The sequence below is a fragment of the Zychaea mexicana genome (genome assembly GCF_025766255.1).
Source record: "Zychaea mexicana strain RSA 1403 chromosome Unknown BDB00scaffold_123, whole genome shotgun sequence".
NCBI classification, from domain to species: domain Eukaryota; kingdom Fungi; phylum Mucoromycota; class Mucoromycetes; order Mucorales; family Lichtheimiaceae; genus Zychaea; species Zychaea mexicana.
Window position 1 is genome coordinate 59,495 of NW_026516786.1, and position 18,871 is coordinate 78,365.

At 43.3% G+C, this 18,871-nt stretch overlaps 10 protein-coding genes across 10 annotated transcripts; 5 read left to right on the top strand and 5 right to left on the bottom strand.

Moving 5' to 3' along the window:
• Window positions 1–857: 857 nt before the first annotated feature.
• BDB00DRAFT_851225 (uncharacterized protein) lies at window positions 858–2,337 on the bottom strand. Its single transcript, XM_053125491.1, has 4 exons — window positions 2,123–2,337; window positions 1,333–1,984; window positions 1,177–1,210; window positions 858–1,094 (listed from the first exon to the last, which is right to left on the bottom strand). The coding sequence occupies exons 1-4, from the start codon at window positions 2,258–2,260 to the stop codon at window positions 959–961; spliced, it is 960 nt and encodes a 319-aa protein (XP_052974147.1). The 5' UTR covers window positions 2,261–2,337; the 3' UTR covers window positions 858–958.
• Window positions 2,338–3,226: 889 nt separating this feature from the next.
• BDB00DRAFT_87316 (pyridoxal phosphate-dependent transferase) lies at window positions 3,227–4,369 on the bottom strand. Its single transcript, XM_053127057.1, has 3 exons — window positions 4,181–4,369; window positions 3,976–4,058; window positions 3,227–3,872 (listed from the first exon to the last, which is right to left on the bottom strand). Exons 1-3 carry the CDS (start codon window positions 4,292–4,294, stop codon window positions 3,281–3,283), a joined length of 789 nt encoding a protein of 262 aa, XP_052974148.1. The 5' UTR covers window positions 4,295–4,369; the 3' UTR covers window positions 3,227–3,280.
• Window positions 4,370–5,259: 890 nt separating this feature from the next.
• Window positions 5,260–6,050, top strand: BDB00DRAFT_851233 (uncharacterized protein). The gene is made up of 3 exons (XM_053125492.1): window positions 5,260–5,546; window positions 5,646–5,758; window positions 5,871–6,050. The coding sequence occupies exons 1-3, from the start codon at window positions 5,297–5,299 to the stop codon at window positions 5,922–5,924; spliced, it is 417 nt and encodes a 138-aa protein (XP_052974149.1). The 5' UTR covers window positions 5,260–5,296; the 3' UTR covers window positions 5,925–6,050.
• A 1-nt stretch (window position 6,051) lies between these two features.
• On the bottom strand, window positions 6,052–6,894 carry BDB00DRAFT_942673 (uncharacterized protein). Its single transcript, XM_053129409.1, has 2 exons — window positions 6,310–6,894; window positions 6,052–6,141 (listed from the first exon to the last, which is right to left on the bottom strand). Exons 1-2 carry the CDS (start codon window positions 6,638–6,640, stop codon window positions 6,086–6,088), a joined length of 387 nt encoding a protein of 128 aa, XP_052974150.1. The 5' UTR covers window positions 6,641–6,894; the 3' UTR covers window positions 6,052–6,085.
• A 371-nt stretch (window positions 6,895–7,265) lies between these two features.
• BDB00DRAFT_933150 (uncharacterized protein) lies at window positions 7,266–8,699 on the top strand (the record flags this gene model as incomplete). Its single annotated transcript, XM_053129109.1, has 2 exons — window positions 7,266–8,199; window positions 8,275–8,699. The coding sequence occupies 2 exons, from the start codon at window positions 7,266–7,268 to the stop codon at window positions 8,451–8,453; spliced, it is 1,113 nt and encodes a 370-aa protein (XP_052974151.1). The 3' UTR covers window positions 8,454–8,699.
• A 1-nt stretch (window position 8,700) lies between these two features.
• On the top strand, window positions 8,701–10,895 carry BDB00DRAFT_851237 (Septin-domain-containing protein). Its single transcript, XM_053125493.1, has 6 exons — window positions 8,701–8,913; window positions 8,993–9,021; window positions 9,110–9,221; window positions 9,299–9,509; window positions 9,674–10,424; window positions 10,498–10,895. The coding sequence occupies exons 1-6, from the start codon at window positions 8,907–8,909 to the stop codon at window positions 10,639–10,641; spliced, it is 1,254 nt and encodes a 417-aa protein (XP_052974152.1). The 5' UTR covers window positions 8,701–8,906; the 3' UTR covers window positions 10,642–10,895.
• Window positions 10,896–12,001, bottom strand: BDB00DRAFT_851240 (TIM21-domain-containing protein). Its single transcript, XM_053125494.1, has 4 exons — window positions 11,636–12,001; window positions 11,382–11,542; window positions 11,099–11,281; window positions 10,896–11,026 (listed from the first exon to the last, which is right to left on the bottom strand). The coding sequence occupies exons 1-4, from the start codon at window positions 11,892–11,894 to the stop codon at window positions 10,928–10,930; spliced, it is 702 nt and encodes a 233-aa protein (XP_052974153.1). The 5' UTR covers window positions 11,895–12,001; the 3' UTR covers window positions 10,896–10,927.
• Window positions 12,002–14,142: 2,141 nt separating this feature from the next.
• BDB00DRAFT_87520 (uncharacterized protein) lies at window positions 14,143–14,950 on the bottom strand. Its single transcript, XM_053127316.1, has 4 exons — window positions 14,872–14,950; window positions 14,494–14,781; window positions 14,311–14,395; window positions 14,143–14,217 (listed from the first exon to the last, which is right to left on the bottom strand). Exons 2-3 carry the CDS (start codon window positions 14,773–14,775, stop codon window positions 14,387–14,389), a joined length of 291 nt encoding a protein of 96 aa, XP_052974154.1. The 5' UTR covers window positions 14,776–14,781; window positions 14,872–14,950; the 3' UTR covers window positions 14,143–14,217; window positions 14,311–14,386.
• A 50-nt stretch (window positions 14,951–15,000) lies between these two features.
• On the top strand, window positions 15,001–16,059 carry BDB00DRAFT_87515 (uncharacterized protein). Its single transcript, XM_053127311.1, has 3 exons — window positions 15,001–15,078; window positions 15,257–15,831; window positions 15,935–16,059. The coding sequence occupies exon 2, from the start codon at window positions 15,368–15,370 to the stop codon at window positions 15,809–15,811; it is 444 nt and encodes a 147-aa protein (XP_052974155.1). The 5' UTR covers window positions 15,001–15,078; window positions 15,257–15,367; the 3' UTR covers window positions 15,812–15,831; window positions 15,935–16,059.
• BDB00DRAFT_773595 (uncharacterized protein) lies at window positions 15,817–17,579 on the top strand (the record flags this gene model as incomplete). The annotated part of the gene is made up of 3 exons (XM_053120104.1): window positions 15,817–16,254; window positions 16,351–16,444; window positions 16,558–17,579. The coding sequence occupies 3 exons, from the start codon at window positions 15,817–15,819 to the stop codon at window positions 17,577–17,579; spliced, it is 1,554 nt and encodes a 517-aa protein (XP_052974156.1).
• Between the last annotated feature and the right edge of the window lie 1,292 nt (window positions 17,580–18,871).

Consider the following 18,871-nt stretch of genomic DNA (forward strand, 5'->3'; position numbering starts at 1 on the left):
CGGTGCTCCGGTTTTATTAAAACAAGAAACGGATGCGAACAATGCAGATGAACCTGTAAACTGGACAATAAGGCTAAATCGGGACGACAAATTGCTTATCCGAGCCAGCAAGTGCAAAGCGATTAGTTGCCTTCGAACCACCCATATAGTTGACCTCATTCAGTATTGGACAGTATTTTCTCGAGACAGTCACCGCTTAGGGCAATGGCATATGCACTGGCTCCCCTCATAGCCGCTTAAAAAAAGTTAGTCGCTGTGGGGCCAAGGAAGCTAAAAGAGAACATTCCTCATACTGCCCATTGCTACGTCTGAATTCAAGAGCTTACAGGCGCATTTGGCCAGATACGTACCTGACCTAGCACCCAACAATCAGGCGGTCGACGACATCATTGAATCATCCGCCGCACTCTGATATCCGCCTACCCTGGGTCAAAGGCAAATGGCCCTGCCGGCACTGGTCTGCGTCCTCCAGGAGATAGACGGCTCAAATCATCCTGTTGGTAGTTATACAACAACGACGACGACGCACCAGCTCCGGAAGAAGCCCTGCAGTTACCACCATTACCACTTACTCCAACACAACAATACCATTGGCCCTGTTCCTTCTCCTTCCAACTATACTGTACCCTGCATATACACTCCCGTATAATATTGTTCGCCACACATTTATAGTCCCTTCATCAGAAATGTATAGTATCCCCAGGAAGAGACCACATGTTGCCCAAAAGGCACCAGTCCAAATAGTTCTGCATGACAAAACCTTACTGAAATATGTAGCACAACGAAAGAAAGCCCGAATATGGGAAAATTATTCGTAAACATATATGAACCGTGTGCGTCTGCTATATGCCAGTTGCGTAAATTTGTAATCATGGAGGTTTTGTACTTTATTACGTATTTTAAAGTTATTACAGTAGTAAAATTAGAAGAGTGAAAGTCGCGTGCAGTAGGATTATATTTATTTGATGCAAATAGCATTGGGAGGAGAAGCAACACCCTGGTATTTGTTAAGAGGAGCGCTGGTGAAAAAGTACTCGTAGATACCATCCTTGGCCGAGTCTTCCGCAAGTTTTTCCAGGTAGAACATTTCGCCGCTATATTTTGAACTTTTAGTGAGTAATAAACTGTGTGGAGAAGCTCCTCAAAAGGACAAAAGCAAGGCTATGGAATACTTACATTGGCATACCCCAACCGCCCAAAAATTGGACGTCTAATGTTGTAGTGAAAAAAGAAACATACATACATGAGTAACCCTCCCTCTTGAATGAGATATCGTAGCCCTATTCTTATAGAAATAGTCTATACTTCAGAAAGTAAGGACATGGCACTTACGACAAGACTCTACCCAGTTGGGTGGGAACGCTTCAAAGGGGAAGTTGTCACAGGCGACCGCAGCAAAATGGTTTTCCCAAATCCATCTGAAAGTTTCTTCACAAGCCTTGACACCAGCACATTCGGGATGCTTCAAATCCATCATTTCCGCCAGACGATGGCCCTCCTTCTCGTAGGCCGCCATCCATCCGACGCGAACCAGAAGGATATCACCTTGCTTGAAAGTAACGCCTTGGGCTTCAGCGACCTGCTTGAGCTCGTCGACAGAGACTTCCATGCGAACAAGTGGGTTGAAATCAGGTCTGTGCTTTTCGGCCCAGCGGGCGTAATCCAACAGCACGGCTCGACCAGCGATACCGCGACGTGCCATATGGTGGATACCAAGACGACCGGAGTCGCGACTGATGATTTCTTCGGGCTTGATACCGTTGTAAAATGTTGCGGTGGGCACGTGGGAAACATGGCAAAGACCATCCCACTGGGTAGAGGACTGGGGATTAAAGTTATCGTACGAGTCGTCAAAGGAAATGTTATCCGGGGTATGTGGGTGCAGGTTGTGCTTGATGGCTTGACGGCCAAACAAGGGAGGATTGGGTTTTTCCAGCTCCCAGTTCAATGGGAAGACCTTGCCCTTCTTGATGCATTTGCCTGCCTGTAAATTATAGCAATGTACATGCGGATTGAGACTGTGCTACCAAAATAGAGGAACAGTGCCAGGCGTTGCTGCCCAATAAAGCACGGTATACAGCAGCAGCATGATGCAACACATACAAAAATGCAAATTCATTACCTCGGTTACGACGTCTTCGGTCAGAAGGTTAAGAGTGCCGAGGTTATCGTCTTCACCCCACACCCCCCATGCAGAATGAGGAGGGTATTCGGGCTTGATGGGAAGCTCGTCAAATGAAGGCAGCTTGCTGTTTGTCATAGTATATGTAGAGGCGTTCGATAAATTGATAGAAGAAGGAGATGCACTGGTGGAACCGTGGGATCGGTCGTCCCGCATTTAAAGAGATCTGCCCGGGGGGTTCATAGTCCGCACACGTGCATGCGAGATTCCGCCATGGTTACATTTCATAATCCTCTTTTCCACGGTTCTGTTCATAGCAACCAGGAGAAGGACCAGCCTATCCTTCATCCATATGGAACATACATCAGATAAACAAGTACCCCCACCACCCACTCGCTGTTTGTTCCATGGTGCACATACGCTAACTTCTTTACTCGAGTATAAAGGGTGTTTTCTTCTAGGTGTACAGGTACTGTGTTGGAGGAGTTTTGACAGTTCGTTTTTAGTCTAGTGTGTCCTTCGCTAGCCGAATCACCTTTTCCAGCAATTTCATGCCAGCCTGTAAATCCTGGACAGGGTAATGCGCAAAACAGAGCCGCAGACAATCTGAAAATTCATCCGAGTGTTCGGATCGAGGAGTGGCAAAGAGGTTGCCAGTACCCAGCTCGATATCTACTTGATGCTCGGTAATGATTTGATTTAACAGAGAACAGTTGACCCCTGTAGGCAAACGCAACCACAAAAAGTATCCACCCTTTGGTAACGTCGCGGAGCATCCAAGCGGTGCTAAATGTTTTTGGTATGGCATCCAAATTCCCTCGACGAGTCGTTCGTAAAGCACTAGTCTCAAACGCTCAATGTTTGCCTGCAAACTGACTTGTGGATCACTGGTGCATAGTGTCTGCGATACAATGACACTTGCTACACCCCATCGTAAAACGAATTAGTTCAAACATCTTGCAGGTAACCCTTCTTCCCCCCTCCTCCTCCTTTGAAACACTTACAAAAATTGCAAGGACTGCTTCCAGATACATAAGATCCACTATCAAGATAACGGTTGGTTTGTTTGGGTACGTCATCTTAAACTCTTATCTTTGATTGAAATGTAGCAGCAAGAACAAGTATTCGCCATCCCTCCTTTTTTAGCGTTCTTCTCTCTTACCTCAAGCCAAGACGCTTCACCAATGCTTCTTGGGCCTCGACCCAACCCACTCGAAGACCAGGTGCCAAGATTTTTGAGAAAGAACAATTGCTAATGACTACGGGTCGGTCGGACTTTGATGCGAAATCATAAGCGACTAAACGTTGCGGAGCGACGCCTTGATACGTTAAAAGATCGTACACATCGTCGCATATAATCAGAACGTTATACTGTTTTGCGAGCGTCACGAGCTTTTCCCGCCGTTCTTTGGATAAGATGGAGGAGGAGGGATTGGCATGGGTGGGCACACAATACAGCACCGCGTCATAAAAGTCACCATGGCTGTTGTCGCGGGTACTACTGCCATCATCATGTTCAAAATGTTCTTTGATAAAGGTTTCCAAATAATCCACGTCAAGTCCGTCGCAGTCCTCTGGAATACCGACAAATTGATCCGTCGAAAACCCGCATTCTTGAAATATTCTGAACACGAAATGGTATGTGGGGTTTTGGAAGAACGCAAACCGGGTAACCGTCTGGGGTCTTGTCAGCATCGTAAGCATATGCTCAAGCATCAAGGATGCCCCTGGAGACGAACACAGGTGTTCCCTAAAAGTCACCGGGGGGGGGGTTGTGAGGCAGTTTAGCTGTTACTGTGTACCTTACTCCCCCACATTTTACTGTGCTCAGCTTATTATTCTGCCAAACTTACACCTTTACTGTGTCATTGTATGCTTTTGTCAAAAACGTCGCCAGACTTTCTAAAAAGTCGCGATCACCAGTGAAACCATTATACTATACGCAACAACATGGAGTTTAGTTTCTGCCTTCTGCAAACCCATCACAGTCATGGAGTTCGAGGTTCGGATTCACCCTGAGCATGCCTTCCCTTTTTTTTACAACAGAGCAAAAAGTACCTGTAGCAATCTTTGTTTGGCATTAGGTAGTGAATAGGCGATCTGCGATGCACGCGATATAAGATCGACTGATAAAAGATCGAGTGATGGCAATCCCAATAGAAAGTTGATCATAGTTCTAGAAGCGTGGGAGAATGCCTAACATAATCGGATCGAATTTAGGCACGGTTTAAAAAAGACCGATTGCTTAAACCAAGATCCATTTATCACCCAAGTATTCTCGAATTGCAGTCATTGTTACAGCCGGTCAGTACAATAGCATTATAGGTGGCTGGATGATGTTGTTGTTGTTATTGCTGCTTAACAGGTTTCTCTTGTCTGCCTCCTTCCTTTAGAAGCGTCTGTTCGTCATCGTCAACACTATCTTTTAGATGATGTGCCTTTATTCGGACCTTTATATTGGTACTTCGAAAACAACCGTCCTCAATAGAATGAACTTGCACATCTTGTTTGGTGCAAAATATACTCTCTATAAAAAACATTTACCAAAATTGACATAATGACATAGAATAGAATATCTAGTGGCTGGCAGAAGTTTTGTCATATTACCAAGCTATATCCATTCAAAAACAACTGTAGTGTAACAAAAGGTTACTGAAGATGTAGGTGATAATCAAAACGAATTGGCTATACCTATGTACGTATTATAGACCGTCGCGATTCTTCATTGTTCATGTTCACGGATAGTTTCTGCAGAGAATACAATATTATTATTGAACAGCATAGGAAATGACGCAATCTACTGTAGCTTCTGCTTGAACATCTAGATAGCTTTTTAATAATGAGCATAACAAAAAACGCATCTTGTAAGCATCATCATGAGCCTTTCCAAATGTAACTGCATTTCATATCACCCTCAATTGCTACCCAAACTACAAAAGACGCTTGTTCATATTCGCAAGAGTATAAAGAAGCTGTCATGCTAGAATTATATCAATCTAAAGACAAGTTAAAAAAGTGTTTTGATACTCCTTGCTTGAAAATCGATGCATTAAGTATCTGTTTCCTTTTTTGGATCAGGCGAAGCCACACCAAGGGCACAGTTTGCCGGAATTCGATATAGCTTCTTTTTAATCCACATTATTCACATTAACGAAAATAAATTATTCAACTATAATGTCAAATCGACTTGCAAAGCAAACACTTGATTTCATTCTCAAAGGCAGCAGTGGATCGAATGGCGTTGCCAAACGGAAACAACAGATACAACGTGAACGAGAACAAAAGGAGGAACAGGAAAAGAAAAGACTACGATTACCGGATACCAAAAAGGGGATAAAAAAGATCAAGCACGAGATGCGTTATGGACGTCAGCAAAAAGCCAAGGCAGCACTTGAAAAGCTCGAGAAAAAAGGAAACCCATTAGGTACAGTCACTTTTACGTTGCGGAGACACTATACGATATATATATCATCATCATCATAACAACTTCCTTCTTTGTTTCGGCATAATGATAATAATATAGATGCATTATACGAAGAACAACAGGCAATACAGGATAATTTGGAACGAAATGTACGGATTCTTCAAGCACATCGACTAAAAGCATCCGACAGTGAACGGAAAATGCGTAAAAAGGTAACACGAGAAACGATGAAGTTTTTGTTTTTGGCATGTTGTTATCGTTGTGTTCCCCAACATGTTGTTGTCATGCCAACTTTAAAACTGACTTTTGCTTTTCTTACGATAGCTGTTGAGCTATAACAAGCAGCTAGGAGACAGCAAGAAAGCTTCGTCGGCATAATCGTTTGGAGGCGAACTGTAGATATCCGTATTCATGAATAGCATCAAGCATTAAAAAAAATGTACAGTTGTATATTACATTATCTTCAAAATCGTTCTAAATGGGAAGAGTAGAGGCTGTCACTCGTTGTATGTACCACTCGTGGTGATAATATATAGCTATCATGCTATTATACGACGAGTATGTTTAAATAGCAGGCTCTTCATGATCGATTTCACTATATAGAAAAATAAGAGCAGGGGGTCAAGGAGAAAGGGGAGGAGGTCATTTTTTAAGGGGTAAGATGAAGCAGAGGGTGTGTGATGTGCGTGCGTAGGTGCAGTTGTTAGTGCAACGTGTATCGTAGGACAAAGAGACCGCGGGTTGCCATAAATGGGTCACTTACCACTATTGATCCGCGCTGCTCTGCTACTGTCACCATTATCTTGATCCTCGTCCTCGTCATGAACGTCTGCTCGTGTCGAATGACGCACGTAATGGACCATGGGTGGATCGACCGAGAATTGGACCGCATGGTTATTGCGACGACGAGCACGTCTTTGTTGCGTTGGACTGTTTGAAGCGCGATCGCTAGCTACACAAGTCGCAGTAGCAGCGCTCGGGAAATGGTGATGTACAGAAGGCGACATGATGGGCTGCTTCTGATACCATGAATCCAGCATGGGCAATGAATCGTAAATGGACGGCTTTTGGTTGTTGTTGTTGTTGTAGGACATGTCGTATGTACGCGCGCGTGAGTGTACGAGGAATTGGACGGAAAAAGGTACTTAGTGGAGCTTATGGGGTTTGAAAACGATCGTCTGTGCAAAGGAAAAGTGAAAAGGAAAGGTTAAAGAAAGAAACAGAAAAGTGAATATAAATGAAAGGAAAAAGGGAAAAAAACAAATTCGGCTGCAGGAGCATTAGGGTTGAAAATTATTAAGTCAAGAGAGAGAGACACACACACAGTTTGATATGTATCACACTCAAGGCCAAGAGAGAAGCAAGTACGGGTTTATACCCATATTGGAGTGCTTATATGCCGAACAACCCTTGACTTCGGAGCTGCCCAGTGTGTTATTTATGTCACCACCACTCATGCACTACGTTATACGGCAGGTCCCGGCCGTTCGTTTCATTGTCATTCTTCCAACTATTCAGTTTCTTTGTTCTTCTTGTACTTGGTTTACATTCTGCGAAATGGATATATATTTATATAAACACTCTCTATATGGATGTCATTGGTTATATATATATATATAGCACAATAGTGGGTTTCTCCTCTCTATTTCTCTTTTCTTCTCTTTCCTCTTACATCCATTATTGACGTGTCGATCTATCAAAACTATATTACTCATAAAGATGCCTGGCATTATTGGATTTCATAAGAAACCATTCAAATACCCGACGTCAACGACAGCTCGAGGAACATCTTTGACAGAGAACACCGTTCGTACAGAATGTGTCTTTGCACACGAGTCATTGATGATTACCCAGACAGACGACGTGACAAAGCGGGTATCTGTCAAGGTCTTACGACTGCCCGAGCCACCCAAATTGACACCCATCCGCATGCCAGGTCATCTGCAACGACGAAACACAGTTCGACGATCTGTGAAACGACCCTTACCAGAAACTCGTCGACGGGTACAACAGCAATTACAACAGCAAGAACATCAATTGCATCATCAGCTGCAACTGCAAAAAGTTAAAAAAGAGCAACATAAACGACACATACAGCTACGCGTCCTCCAGGAGCAACAGAAAGAAGAACTGCAGCAGCAGCAGGAACAAGACCACGGGCAGCAAGAGAAGAAGAGACAGCAAGAAGAATTAGAACTATCAGTACAACGGCAAAGGCAACACCAGCAACAAATTCAAATAGATGACGATAAACACATAGCAGATAGTAACCAGAATATTAGCAAAAAGAAGTCGACCATCCCCGAGTATCGCGAGAAGCAACACCACTATCATGATTACTTGCACCCTACCCATGCCAGCAACTGCTGCTGTTGCTTCATGCCGGCTGTAACACAAACGCTACTCCAGAAACGCTCTAACGATATGCTAGCTCCTGACAAAAAAGTACAAGCCTCTACTCCTTCCAATTGCTCCTCAACATCGCTCTTTTCGATCCGGTCTTCTCCTGCACCTGCATCTCCACCTCCTCCTTCTGTTCATGATCCATTTCAAGAGCAGCAGCAGCAGCAACGCAACAAAACATTGGCGTCCATGTTTCGCTGGATTTCATCTCACGTACAGAACGCCTTGACTGGTTGCAATGTGAGAAAAGGTAAAAGAAACGCAGCCCCTCTCTCCTTGCGGTTTACTCATGCATACTGATAAAAAAAAATCATCCACCATTTAGAGAACCGGTGCTCACCACTACTGCACCCTAATAATACATTGTACAGCAACTACAGCCATCTCAATGTGTCGTGTCCTACGATTGTTGCTCCAGCCAATGACGACGACAACGAATATCGCCCACGGCCGTACATGAGACGGCCATCGCCACTCTTTCTGGACTCTACGATCACCTTATGAGTTTAGCAGGAAGGTTGCGCGAGAACAAAACAAGATTGACATCTTCTTTGTTATACACAACACCGGGGAGAACGTGGTTTCCCTGATACACTGTCGCTCTTCATTTTAAAATTAGTTGTGGTTACACACGTATTCCCATTCATCGCCATTAATGTCGTGCGCTCTCATGGTGTGGATGCTGGTGGGGGGGGTTGTGCAAAGTGTAAAAAAACGCGCTCCGGGCAACCTCGCTCTCATATCTCTTCCTCCCCTTTTCAACCTTTCTTTCTAAAGCTTTGTCCCTGCAAAACAAAAAAAGTTACCCGCTTTTTCAAATAAGCAGGTCCCCTCTCTCCTTTACACATCCCTTCCTAAATCCACTCTAGAGCCTTTATAAATTGTCCTCTCTCTCTCTCTCTTTATTACTTCCTCCTTCTTTATACCATCTTTCTATAATTTTGCCGCAATATAATAATGTCCTGTAAGAATATAATAGAAATATATAATTCCAAAGCATCATCTTGTAGAGCCTGACAATTTGACCACTTTATTGTACATAGCTGATCAAGCAAACGGTTCGTCATCTGGTGTAAGTATCATCATCTGCTCGATTGTGTAGACTCCAAGGACCACACTCATTGGCTCACCATCTCTTTCTCCTTTTTCGGTCCATGTAGATTACTGTTGTCCGCAAGAAACTTGCAGGCTATGTTGGTTTCGCCAACCTTCCCAACCAAGTCCACCGCAAGTCGGTGAAAAAGGGTTTCCAGTTCACCTGCATGGTTGTTGGTATGTTAATATTTTAGTTTTACCCATTGGAAAAAGGAAAAGTGGATAATAACCCAAGTATTGTGTGCTTGCTACAGGTGAGTCTGGTTTGGGTAAATCAACGTTGGTCAACACCCTTTTCAACACTGCCCTTTACCCGCCCAAGGAAAACGTCGAACCTACGCACGAAACGCCCCAGACGGTCGAAATCCAGTCCATCACGTCTGATATCGAGGAAAACGGCGTCAAGTTGCGCTTGACTGTTGTCGATTCCCCAGGTTTCGGTGACTTTGTCAACAACGAGCAAAGGTAAACTTTCTGACACTGGACAGGACCAAGTTGGTTTATCTCTACTGTCTCTCTCCTGTGAGCAACGAAGGCGATGGGATAAAAAAGTGTCAGACGGAAGGTCGTGGGGCGTTTGACAACAAGAACAAAAAAAAAATGCTAAAGAAATTACAATAACTATCTAGCTGGAAGCCTATCCTGGACAGCATTGAATCTCGTTTCGACGCGTATCTTGAGCAGGAAAACCGCGTCAACCGTCGCCGCATGGTGGACAACCGCATCCACGCCTGTCTTTACTTTATCGCCCCAACGGGTCACGCATTGAAGCCATTGGATATTGAATTCATGCGTCGTCTTCATACCCGCGTCAACCTGATCCCTGTCATTGCCAAGGCGGACACCTTGACCGAAGAAGAAGTGTTTGCCTTCAAGCAGCGCATCTTGGCTGACATCAACTACCACAAGATCCAGATCTATCAGGCTCCTGCATACGAGTACGACGATGAGGAGACGATTTCGGAAAACCGCGAAATCATGTCCAAGATTCCTTTCGCTGTTGTCGGTTCGGACAAGGAGTTTGAGGTCGAGGGCAAGCGTGTGCGTGGTCGTAAATACCCCTGGGGTGTTATCGAAGTCGACAACGAAGAGCACTGCGATTTCGTAAAGTTGCGACAAATGTTGATCCGCACGCACATGGAGGAGCTCAAGGAATATACCAACGATGTGCTGTATGAGAACTACCGTACCGAAAAGCTGACCGCCATGGGTATCCAGCAGGACCCCACGGTATTTAAGGAGGTCAATCCTGTACAGAAGATGGAGGAGGAGCGTGTTGCACACGAACAGAAGCTTTCCAAGATGGAGGCCGAGATGCGTGCTGTGTTCCAGGCCAAGGTGCAGGAGAAGGAGTCCAAGTTGAAGAATTCGGAGGAAGAGGTAAAAAAAATTTCTATCGTTTTGACTTTGTGCCTCCATAATTTACTTTAACTTTTTCCATTATTTCATGCAGCTGTACGCCCGCCACAAGCAAATGAAGGAGGCACTCGAAAAGCAGCGGTTGGATCTGGAAGAAAAGAGACGTCGTCTTGAATCTGGCCGACCCATCACCCCTGAAAAATCTGCCAAGAAGCGAGGCTTCACCTTCAACAAGTAATCGATCGACTTTTTTGTGATACACGCCAGCGTGTGATATCTAGCAGTGAACTCTGTGTGAGGGGAGGATCGTAGTATGTAACTCTTCGTTTCCCTCGCTGTCCCTCTGTCTTCAGTCTGTCTCTCTCTCACCCACTCTCATCCTCTTCACTTATTCTCTCCCTTTTTTTTTTGCTTTGATTCTTTTTTTCTACACACATTATATTATCATACTATAGTCTTTTTATAAAACCACCTTTTCTTATTTATACGGTCATCCCTGCTGACCAGCCTTTTTGTTTATTTATTCAAGATCTATTATCCTCCACAAAGTAGCGACGCGAAGGGTATCCTTGACCGGGTACATCGCAGAACAATTGTTTGTATTGCCAGCTGCCCTTGTCATCCTGTGTAGTATGTGTACATACATTAATATTCGTCTGTCCCTGCTATTGACACAAGCTGAATCTACACGTTACCTTGATCATCTCCAACATGGCGGTACCTTCTCCATTGGGTCCTTCAACATAGAATCGCATAAACAAATGAGGGTTGCCCTGAGCATCGTTCACAATCTGATGATGGATACGTCTGTTTCTCTTCATTCTGTTTCGGCTCGGTTCGCCATGGCCTTTAATTGGTGCGCCCAGCAGTTCAGATAGCTGTTAAAAGTGACCCAACGGATGTTACAACTAGGTCATAGGATTGTAAAAGAGGAGATAGGTGGGGTAGGAAGTGTGGGGGCCAAGTCAGACAAATTACCTCTGGATGAACACGGATACGATCGACAGCATCTGAAAATATGGCCGTTGTACTATCCGATCCAAAGAGCTCAGATCCAACAAAGTAGAGCAACACAGAAGTCAGTGCCAAACCTGTGAGAATGACACCAAGGTCGACCGTCACCTTGGAAGCAGCAACCACTAGTAGTCATATTTCTTCTGTCAGCCACCCATGCGCAACGCGGCGCATACAGTGTTTTTTTTTCTGTGTTTGTCTTTGATGAAAGAACATACCCTTCTGAGGAGTACTCAATTCTTTCCATTCCTTTGCAGTTTGTCGTGAAATCAAAGAGGATCGCTGAGCTGTTTTATTGTTATTGTTGGCAGTTGCGTATAGACGGCGACACGATGACGTAGGGTTAGTATTATGGGTCGTGGCGCGTAATGCAGGTCGACGCACAAATGCACGCGAAGCAGCCGGTACTTGACTTTTTGGAAATAGAACAACTGATATCAGATATATCTTAAGCTTGGCGCAACTACTTTTGTCCATCCATTAATGTTGTTTCGAGCATACCGTAAGAACGTTCGGTTCATTGTATTTGGTCGGAATGAACAAGGGAAACAGGGCTATTTTCTTTTTGTCTTTTAGCCTTGCGGAGCTGTTAATGCAAACAAAAAATTCACACACAAGGAGATGGCTCTAAGACCTTATAGAGGAATGTACCAATGGCAATCATTAAATAGCATTGTTGCTCGTGAGAACCGTCGATAGTCATAAGAGTAGAGATGTTGCCTGGAAACTGCTCTATTGATTGCTTGTTACCTTGACTGGTGATGTATAGGTTGGCGTTGGTAGTTTGCCTCCTTAAGAGTATTGCTTTTACTATTGATTGCTATGTGGGTTTTGCTCTTCATTTTTAAAGGCATTGTTTTGGTAGTTTGCGAAGGCAGTATGATAGCTATAATCCTCAAACTATAGCTGTAATCACTTCCAAATGGTATTAAGATAGCTTATATGTTGCTTTTTGTAAAGGATACGATACAATGAATGACAGTAATACAGCCACAAGTAGAGACTTGCTTCAAATGTAGTAGCGTTGGTGAAAAAACTAAGAACCTGTTTCTCTGCTTTGTTCGTTGGAAACAATGGACCTTTGTCGTATGGTAGGGATGCAGTTATGCTGCATATAAAGCAGCAGTAAGGATTGTAATGCGAATTTTTTTTCATACCTTCAAAGGTTACCACCAACGTATAATCTCTACTAATAAAGTATAAAAAAAGAGCTCTGCAAAGGTGGGGGAGTGGTAGTGTATTATTGTTCATCCAACTTATGGGCGTCAGCTTCTATGTACAGTATTAGCTGCTGAGCATGAAAGAAAGAGAAAGCAGTTTACTACATCTTCTTGATAAATCTGGCTACTATCCAATCGCTTTCTTGGTTTGTATGTACACAGAACGAGCTAAGCCAAATGCTTTTATGATAGTTGCAAAAAGTTCTGCAGAGACAATAGACTTATCGTTCCCTCAGTCGACAAAAAATGAATCGCCCCCCAATTTGTCTTGTTCTTTACCAGTTATACACGTTACTGAGCCATTAAGTTGCCTTTGTGATTGTGAAAGTGGATCTCAGGCACGGGCAAAAAAACATATCCATATAGTTACGACATGGTAAAGAACTAGGATCAATCTTATTTAAACTGGACAGCTGCTCGTGTTTTGAATACCTCTGAGAAACTAATATCCACTACTGCATTTTGTGATCGAGTAATTATCATCAGAAGCTTTGGACATGCTCTGCTTGCAGTTAGTCAGCTTTGGCAGCCCGCTATCTTTACAGATAAACAAAGTGCATTTAGATAGATTGGGTCACGTACAGTAGTAGTATATCTCGTACCCCCGCTAACAGTACGTGAAAGAGTAGTTTCTTATGACCCATGCATAGATATATGTTGAGCATTATCAAGAGAAAAGTTAGCTGACTGTTACCAGCTAGGTCTATATTAAGCCAAACTGTTACTATTTTTATAAGTAGTTTGTATGTGTAGTGATCATGTTCCTTATTTCCCAATTTCAAAAACAAGTGGATCAATATGTACGAAAATATCATTATTCTTGATATGCTCGTTGAAATACTGCTAAAGTATGTACATATCGAGACTTCCTCTTTTATCAAACGATGTCGGAAATAATTCTTTTTCACACGCCAGGAAAGTCCCGTAAATACATGGCATAGATCATGATGCACATCATTTAGATACAACAAGGGTCACCCTTTGTGTTTAATTTTACTCGTTGGTTTACTACTTTATTTAGCGTGACAAGAAAGCGAGGGGGAGAGGAAAATCAATGGATCCAGACGAATCAAAATTTGCTTATGTGAGCAAGCACTGTGAAAAGAGGGTAGCACCCGCTTTCTGGGATGTTCTTGATTCCCAGGGTCGTTTTCCCTATCATGATCAAAAAAAGAAGTCCCGACAATCACTACAACTACTTACTCTTCCCTCTCATTGTCCACAAAAACCCTGCAGCGGCAAGTGGTGGAGATGGCTCCATCATATGTCCAATACAGCTCTCACAAACCGTTCTCTCAATTTGGATTAAAATGTTTCTAATATTGGAAAGTCGACGTGATTTATTCTAGAAATGCTACTATATACATCAATCACAACTATATTTTATGACATGGTTTTCTTGTCGATTCGCTCGCTGCTCGTATCTAGTACAGTAATGCTTTTATTATTCCAGACTTTCCCGATCGTAAAATATAATATCCTTACATACTACGAAATGATAACTGAGAACAAGCGGAATTTACTGGTACATCCATACTAGTACCGACTGAGCGAGTACAAGCAAAAAGAAAACTCTAAAGCTTGATATGTAGCTATAATAGCTGAGTCATAGATGATACTACAGAATGTGGTAGACTCTAATAAGAGAGCATAATAAACACATGCTATCATACTTTCTTTCCTCGTTTTTTGCATTCGTTTAGACGTACTGTATGTAGTGTTAGATCATGAGACGACTTATCTTTCACATCATTGTGTCTTTTCTAAAGATGAAATTTGCAATTATTTACATAACAGCATATATTATTACAATCCATAAGCGATGATAGTAATAGCTTAGTATATGTGTACCGTACACGCTCTTCTTGATTACTGTACTTAACGACCTGAGCTTTAAGACTGCATGTGCTACGTGAAGTGGGGAAGGGCAGCAACCAAAACGGGAAACTGAATAGACGCTGCTGTACCACGTTGCGGGATGGATCAGGTAAGATATTTCTCTCCCTCCTCGCCACTACTTGTGCTATCATAAGAACAATAGCCGTGTTATTGTTTTGTTTTGTATCGTATTGACATTTAAGTAAGCTTAACCAGAAGGATATAACGAGCCTTGACGTGCCAGCTCGTAACCATAACATCTTTTCCTTTAATGATCCAACGAAGAGAGAGTGCATCGTCCCTTAATATCTGTGAAAAGCCTAAAAACATCAATTCGGGAAAAGTGTTTTGCTTACTTTCCCCTGATGGGTGATTCTTAGCTTCTAACCCAAACCCCTTCTCGGGACCAAGCGGTAATCCTTGGAATGAAAGCATGACCCGCAACCCCCCGGGGCGGCCGAAGAGCAGCGATACACACACATGCGCGTTTCTCTTTCCCACCTCTCTCGCAACACAGCACTCACGATCGCTTCATCAACAAGTTGTTGACAGTAACACAACCTGTGAGATTTGTATACATACAGAAGTACAATATTAGAAGTTCCCCCTCCAAACTATATATAGACTTGGCTTCTTTTCCCTTCATCTCCTTCTCTTCTCTTCTTCTTTTCGTATACACACGACGTAAAGCCGCTGGCTCAGCTTTAACGGTTTCTCTCTTTTCTCTTTCTATTCTTACAGTAAACCCCCTTCCAAACCCATCTCTATTTTCGCTTTTATTTTTTCGCTTCCACCATCGCCAATACCGCTATCACTCCCACTCCTCGACCGTCAAAAAGCTTGCAGCATAAAATGCGGTCGCTCCTACATCGATTTCGGTCACGAAAACTTTCGCCAACCAGCGTCAACGGCAACGGCATCCGTAAAACGACTGACGTAGCGGATGGGCCACCGAAGAATTCAGACGAGACGGCAGCCATCATGGACGAGCTTGAACGGACGTTTGAAGTCTCGTTGACTCAGATGAAAATGATATCCGAACAGCTCAAGAAAGAAATGCAAAAAGGCTTGGACCGCGAAGGCGCCACAGGTAATACGAGAAGCTTTGTCTCCTATTCCCCCTGTTACTACGGTTGCTCAGCAATCTTTTTTTCCTTTTTCTACAACTTCCTATATGCAATAAAATCATGCTTAAATTGCTTGCTTATGTTATTTACTAAATTAAAACATTTTTACACACGCGCGCGAACAACTACAACGACAACAAAAATATGTAACAATGGCACATGTATATAGTCGCAATGATCCCAACCTTTGTAAGTGGACGTCCTACAGGCGAGGAAAAGGGCCGGTACCTGGCACTCGACTTGGGCGGAACGTTTTTGCGAGTATGCGAAGTTGATCTTTGCGGCAACAAAGAGTTCAAAATCCATCAGCAGAAATACAAAGTCCCTATCCCATTAAAAGAAGGCGATTTCCGCGATTTATGCGACTTCATCGCCGATTGTGTAGATGCCTTTATCAGCAGTTTAAGTGATTCTACTAGCGAGAACGGAGAGATCGATGAATATCAGCTCGGTTTTACGTTTTCTTTCCCGTGCTTCCAAACAGGTCTCAACCGAGGCGTGTTGAAGCAGTGGACGAAGGGTTACAGTTGCACAAATGCCGTGCACAACGACGTGGTCGAAATGTTGCAGCAGGCTTTCTTACGTAAACAGGTGCCTGTGAATATTGCGGCGGTAAGATGTCTTTTTTAAACACACCAGCTGATTGGACGATATGCCTTCAGAAATGTCTAACCCGCGGGTCTCTTTCCCTTTTTGGACACTATGCAGATCGTAAATGACACTGTGGGGACGCTGATGGCGCTGGCGTACAGCATACCCGAGACGGCAATTGGTGTGATCCTCGGCACTGGCACTAATGCATGTACGTTAACCTGTCTACTTGTAGACAGCATGGTTTCTATATAGCAGAAGAATAATCAAGTCATTTTATACATTTCTTATCGTTTCCATTTTGGACCCTGTGTTGCCATATAGGCTACTATGAAAAACTGAAAGGCATCAAAAAATGGGACGGCGGTGAGACACTCTCGGACGAAATGGTCATCAACACAGAATGGGGAGCCTTCGACTGCGAACGCATCTGTTTGCCAATGACGATCCATGACAACAAACTAGACCGTGAATCGCATCACCCACGACAACAGATATTTGAAAAGATGATTTCCGGCATGTATCTCGGCGAAATTTCACGCAACGTCATTGTACATTTGGTCGACCGCCAGATTCTGTTCAGAGGCTATTCATCCAACGACCTGAACAAGCCATACTGCTTTGACACAGCATACATGTCCTCTATCGAAATGGACTCAACGCCAGACTTACAAGAAACTCGCCACATCTTGGAAGACGTCCTCAGTGTGCCGTCAACAACCTTGATGGATCGACAGCTTGTCAAAAAAATCTGTCAAGTTGTCGGACGACGTGCAGCACGACTGTCAGCATGCGGTTTAGCGGCCGTCTTAAAGCAGAGCAGTCTCGTTAGCGCTGGATGTACCATCGGGATTGATGGCTCTTTGTTTGAACATTACCCCGGATTCGAGTCCAACATGATGCAGGCACTTAAAGATATGTTTGGACCCTACATCGTCTACAAGGTCAAGCTATCATTAGCTCGCGACGGCTCTGGATTGGGCGCCGCAATCATTGCCATGCTTGCTCACAAGGCTGCTCAGATGAGTGCTGCGGCGTCAGCGGCTTCATCGACTCAAGCCTCGGTTGTTGCATCAGCTGCGGCATCTACTGTTGAGCAGCAACATGACAGAAAATTAGAACAAGAAGAAGAAACAGCGCCCAAAGATGACGAGCAATCATCTCAGCAAAAACCCAAGCAAAAAAACGAGCCAACGCCAAAGTCATCAAAAGACAAGGATTTGTCACAAGGAGATAAGCAGCAGCTTCAAAAAGACCAAAAAGAAGTGGCGAACAAATCACCGGAACCAGCGACTGAAGATGTTCTTGCGAAACTTGACTCAAAAGAACAAGAAAAGAAAGACTAACAATATTTCTCTATTGTATCCTTTCTTTCAACTCTGTAATTTATATTATACAAAAGGAAAGAAAAACAGCATGGTTGTTGTTTTTTTACCTCCATCATTTTGTTTTATTTTATCCATTTTCTCTCCATTTCCTTTATAACCCATACTCTCGCCTTCACACCCAACGCCAGCTCATAAAATCCTTCCAATCTCTACTACAACTATCATCTACTTACTACTAACTCCCCTACTACTACTACTACTACTTCTACATAACAACGTCATCGCATACCACTGCATACTTACAACTTTCTTACGCCCCACTACAGTCCTTTCGTCATTCTCATTGTATGTAGCCCTTTATTTTCGCTTTTTCTAAAAATCGTTACTGGTTGAACGAACTTGGAAAAAAAAACAGAATTTGGTTATATTGTTGTGTGTCGCTGTACTACTGCTACTACTATTTACTACGACTACTACTAGTAGCAACTCCAATCTCTCTTTTAAGAGCGAACTTTAAGTTGTGTGTGATGTACTGTATTACATGCTATCGTCATCATTCTATATTTATATATCCGTGTCGAAGCCTTCTTTTCTCGCTTACATACCTGATATCGCCAACGCCGCACTTTCCTCATCTTTCAAACGTTGTTCCTGAGTACGTCTGACGAATGACTCATCTATCAGATTTTGTCTATTATTAATTGATAAGAAGGGAAAAGAATCTTAAACCGGCCGGTGATGAGGGACCGTAGAAAGATTGTCTTACGTGTTAATGTAGTTTAAGCACCACAACGGTGCAAAGCGGCCATCCCAGGAGCGCCTTTAAAAACATGTCTGTGCTTTTCGTTTTGAGCCCGCATTGTCAACTTTTATGTAGATCAAGCGTGAATGCCTTTTAACTTTGTAGAACACGATGTTGTCATATTCGATTACATATATCAGCATTTATACTTGTCTGTTAACATATACATATAAAATCTTGCCACCACGGTAGCTGGTTGCGGTCGGTTGCGACCGACATATTTCCTCTCGTAACTAGAGAATCTGTTACGCTTCACACGCTCGTCGCTTCCGTTCCCTGAGTGACGTTACACTGTACACAGCTCAACAAATTAGAAATACACATCGTCATCATCATTTAAGTTTAAGCTGTATCGTTTTTGATACGACTGACTATGTGATCCACGCATCGTTATCGTATGAGAGTGTATGTAGCCTCTTGTCGCTGGTGCACCTACTAATAAACTATCATATGTACGTTGATTTGACAGTAAACAATGACACCATGTGTGCTTATCAAATTTCGTGAA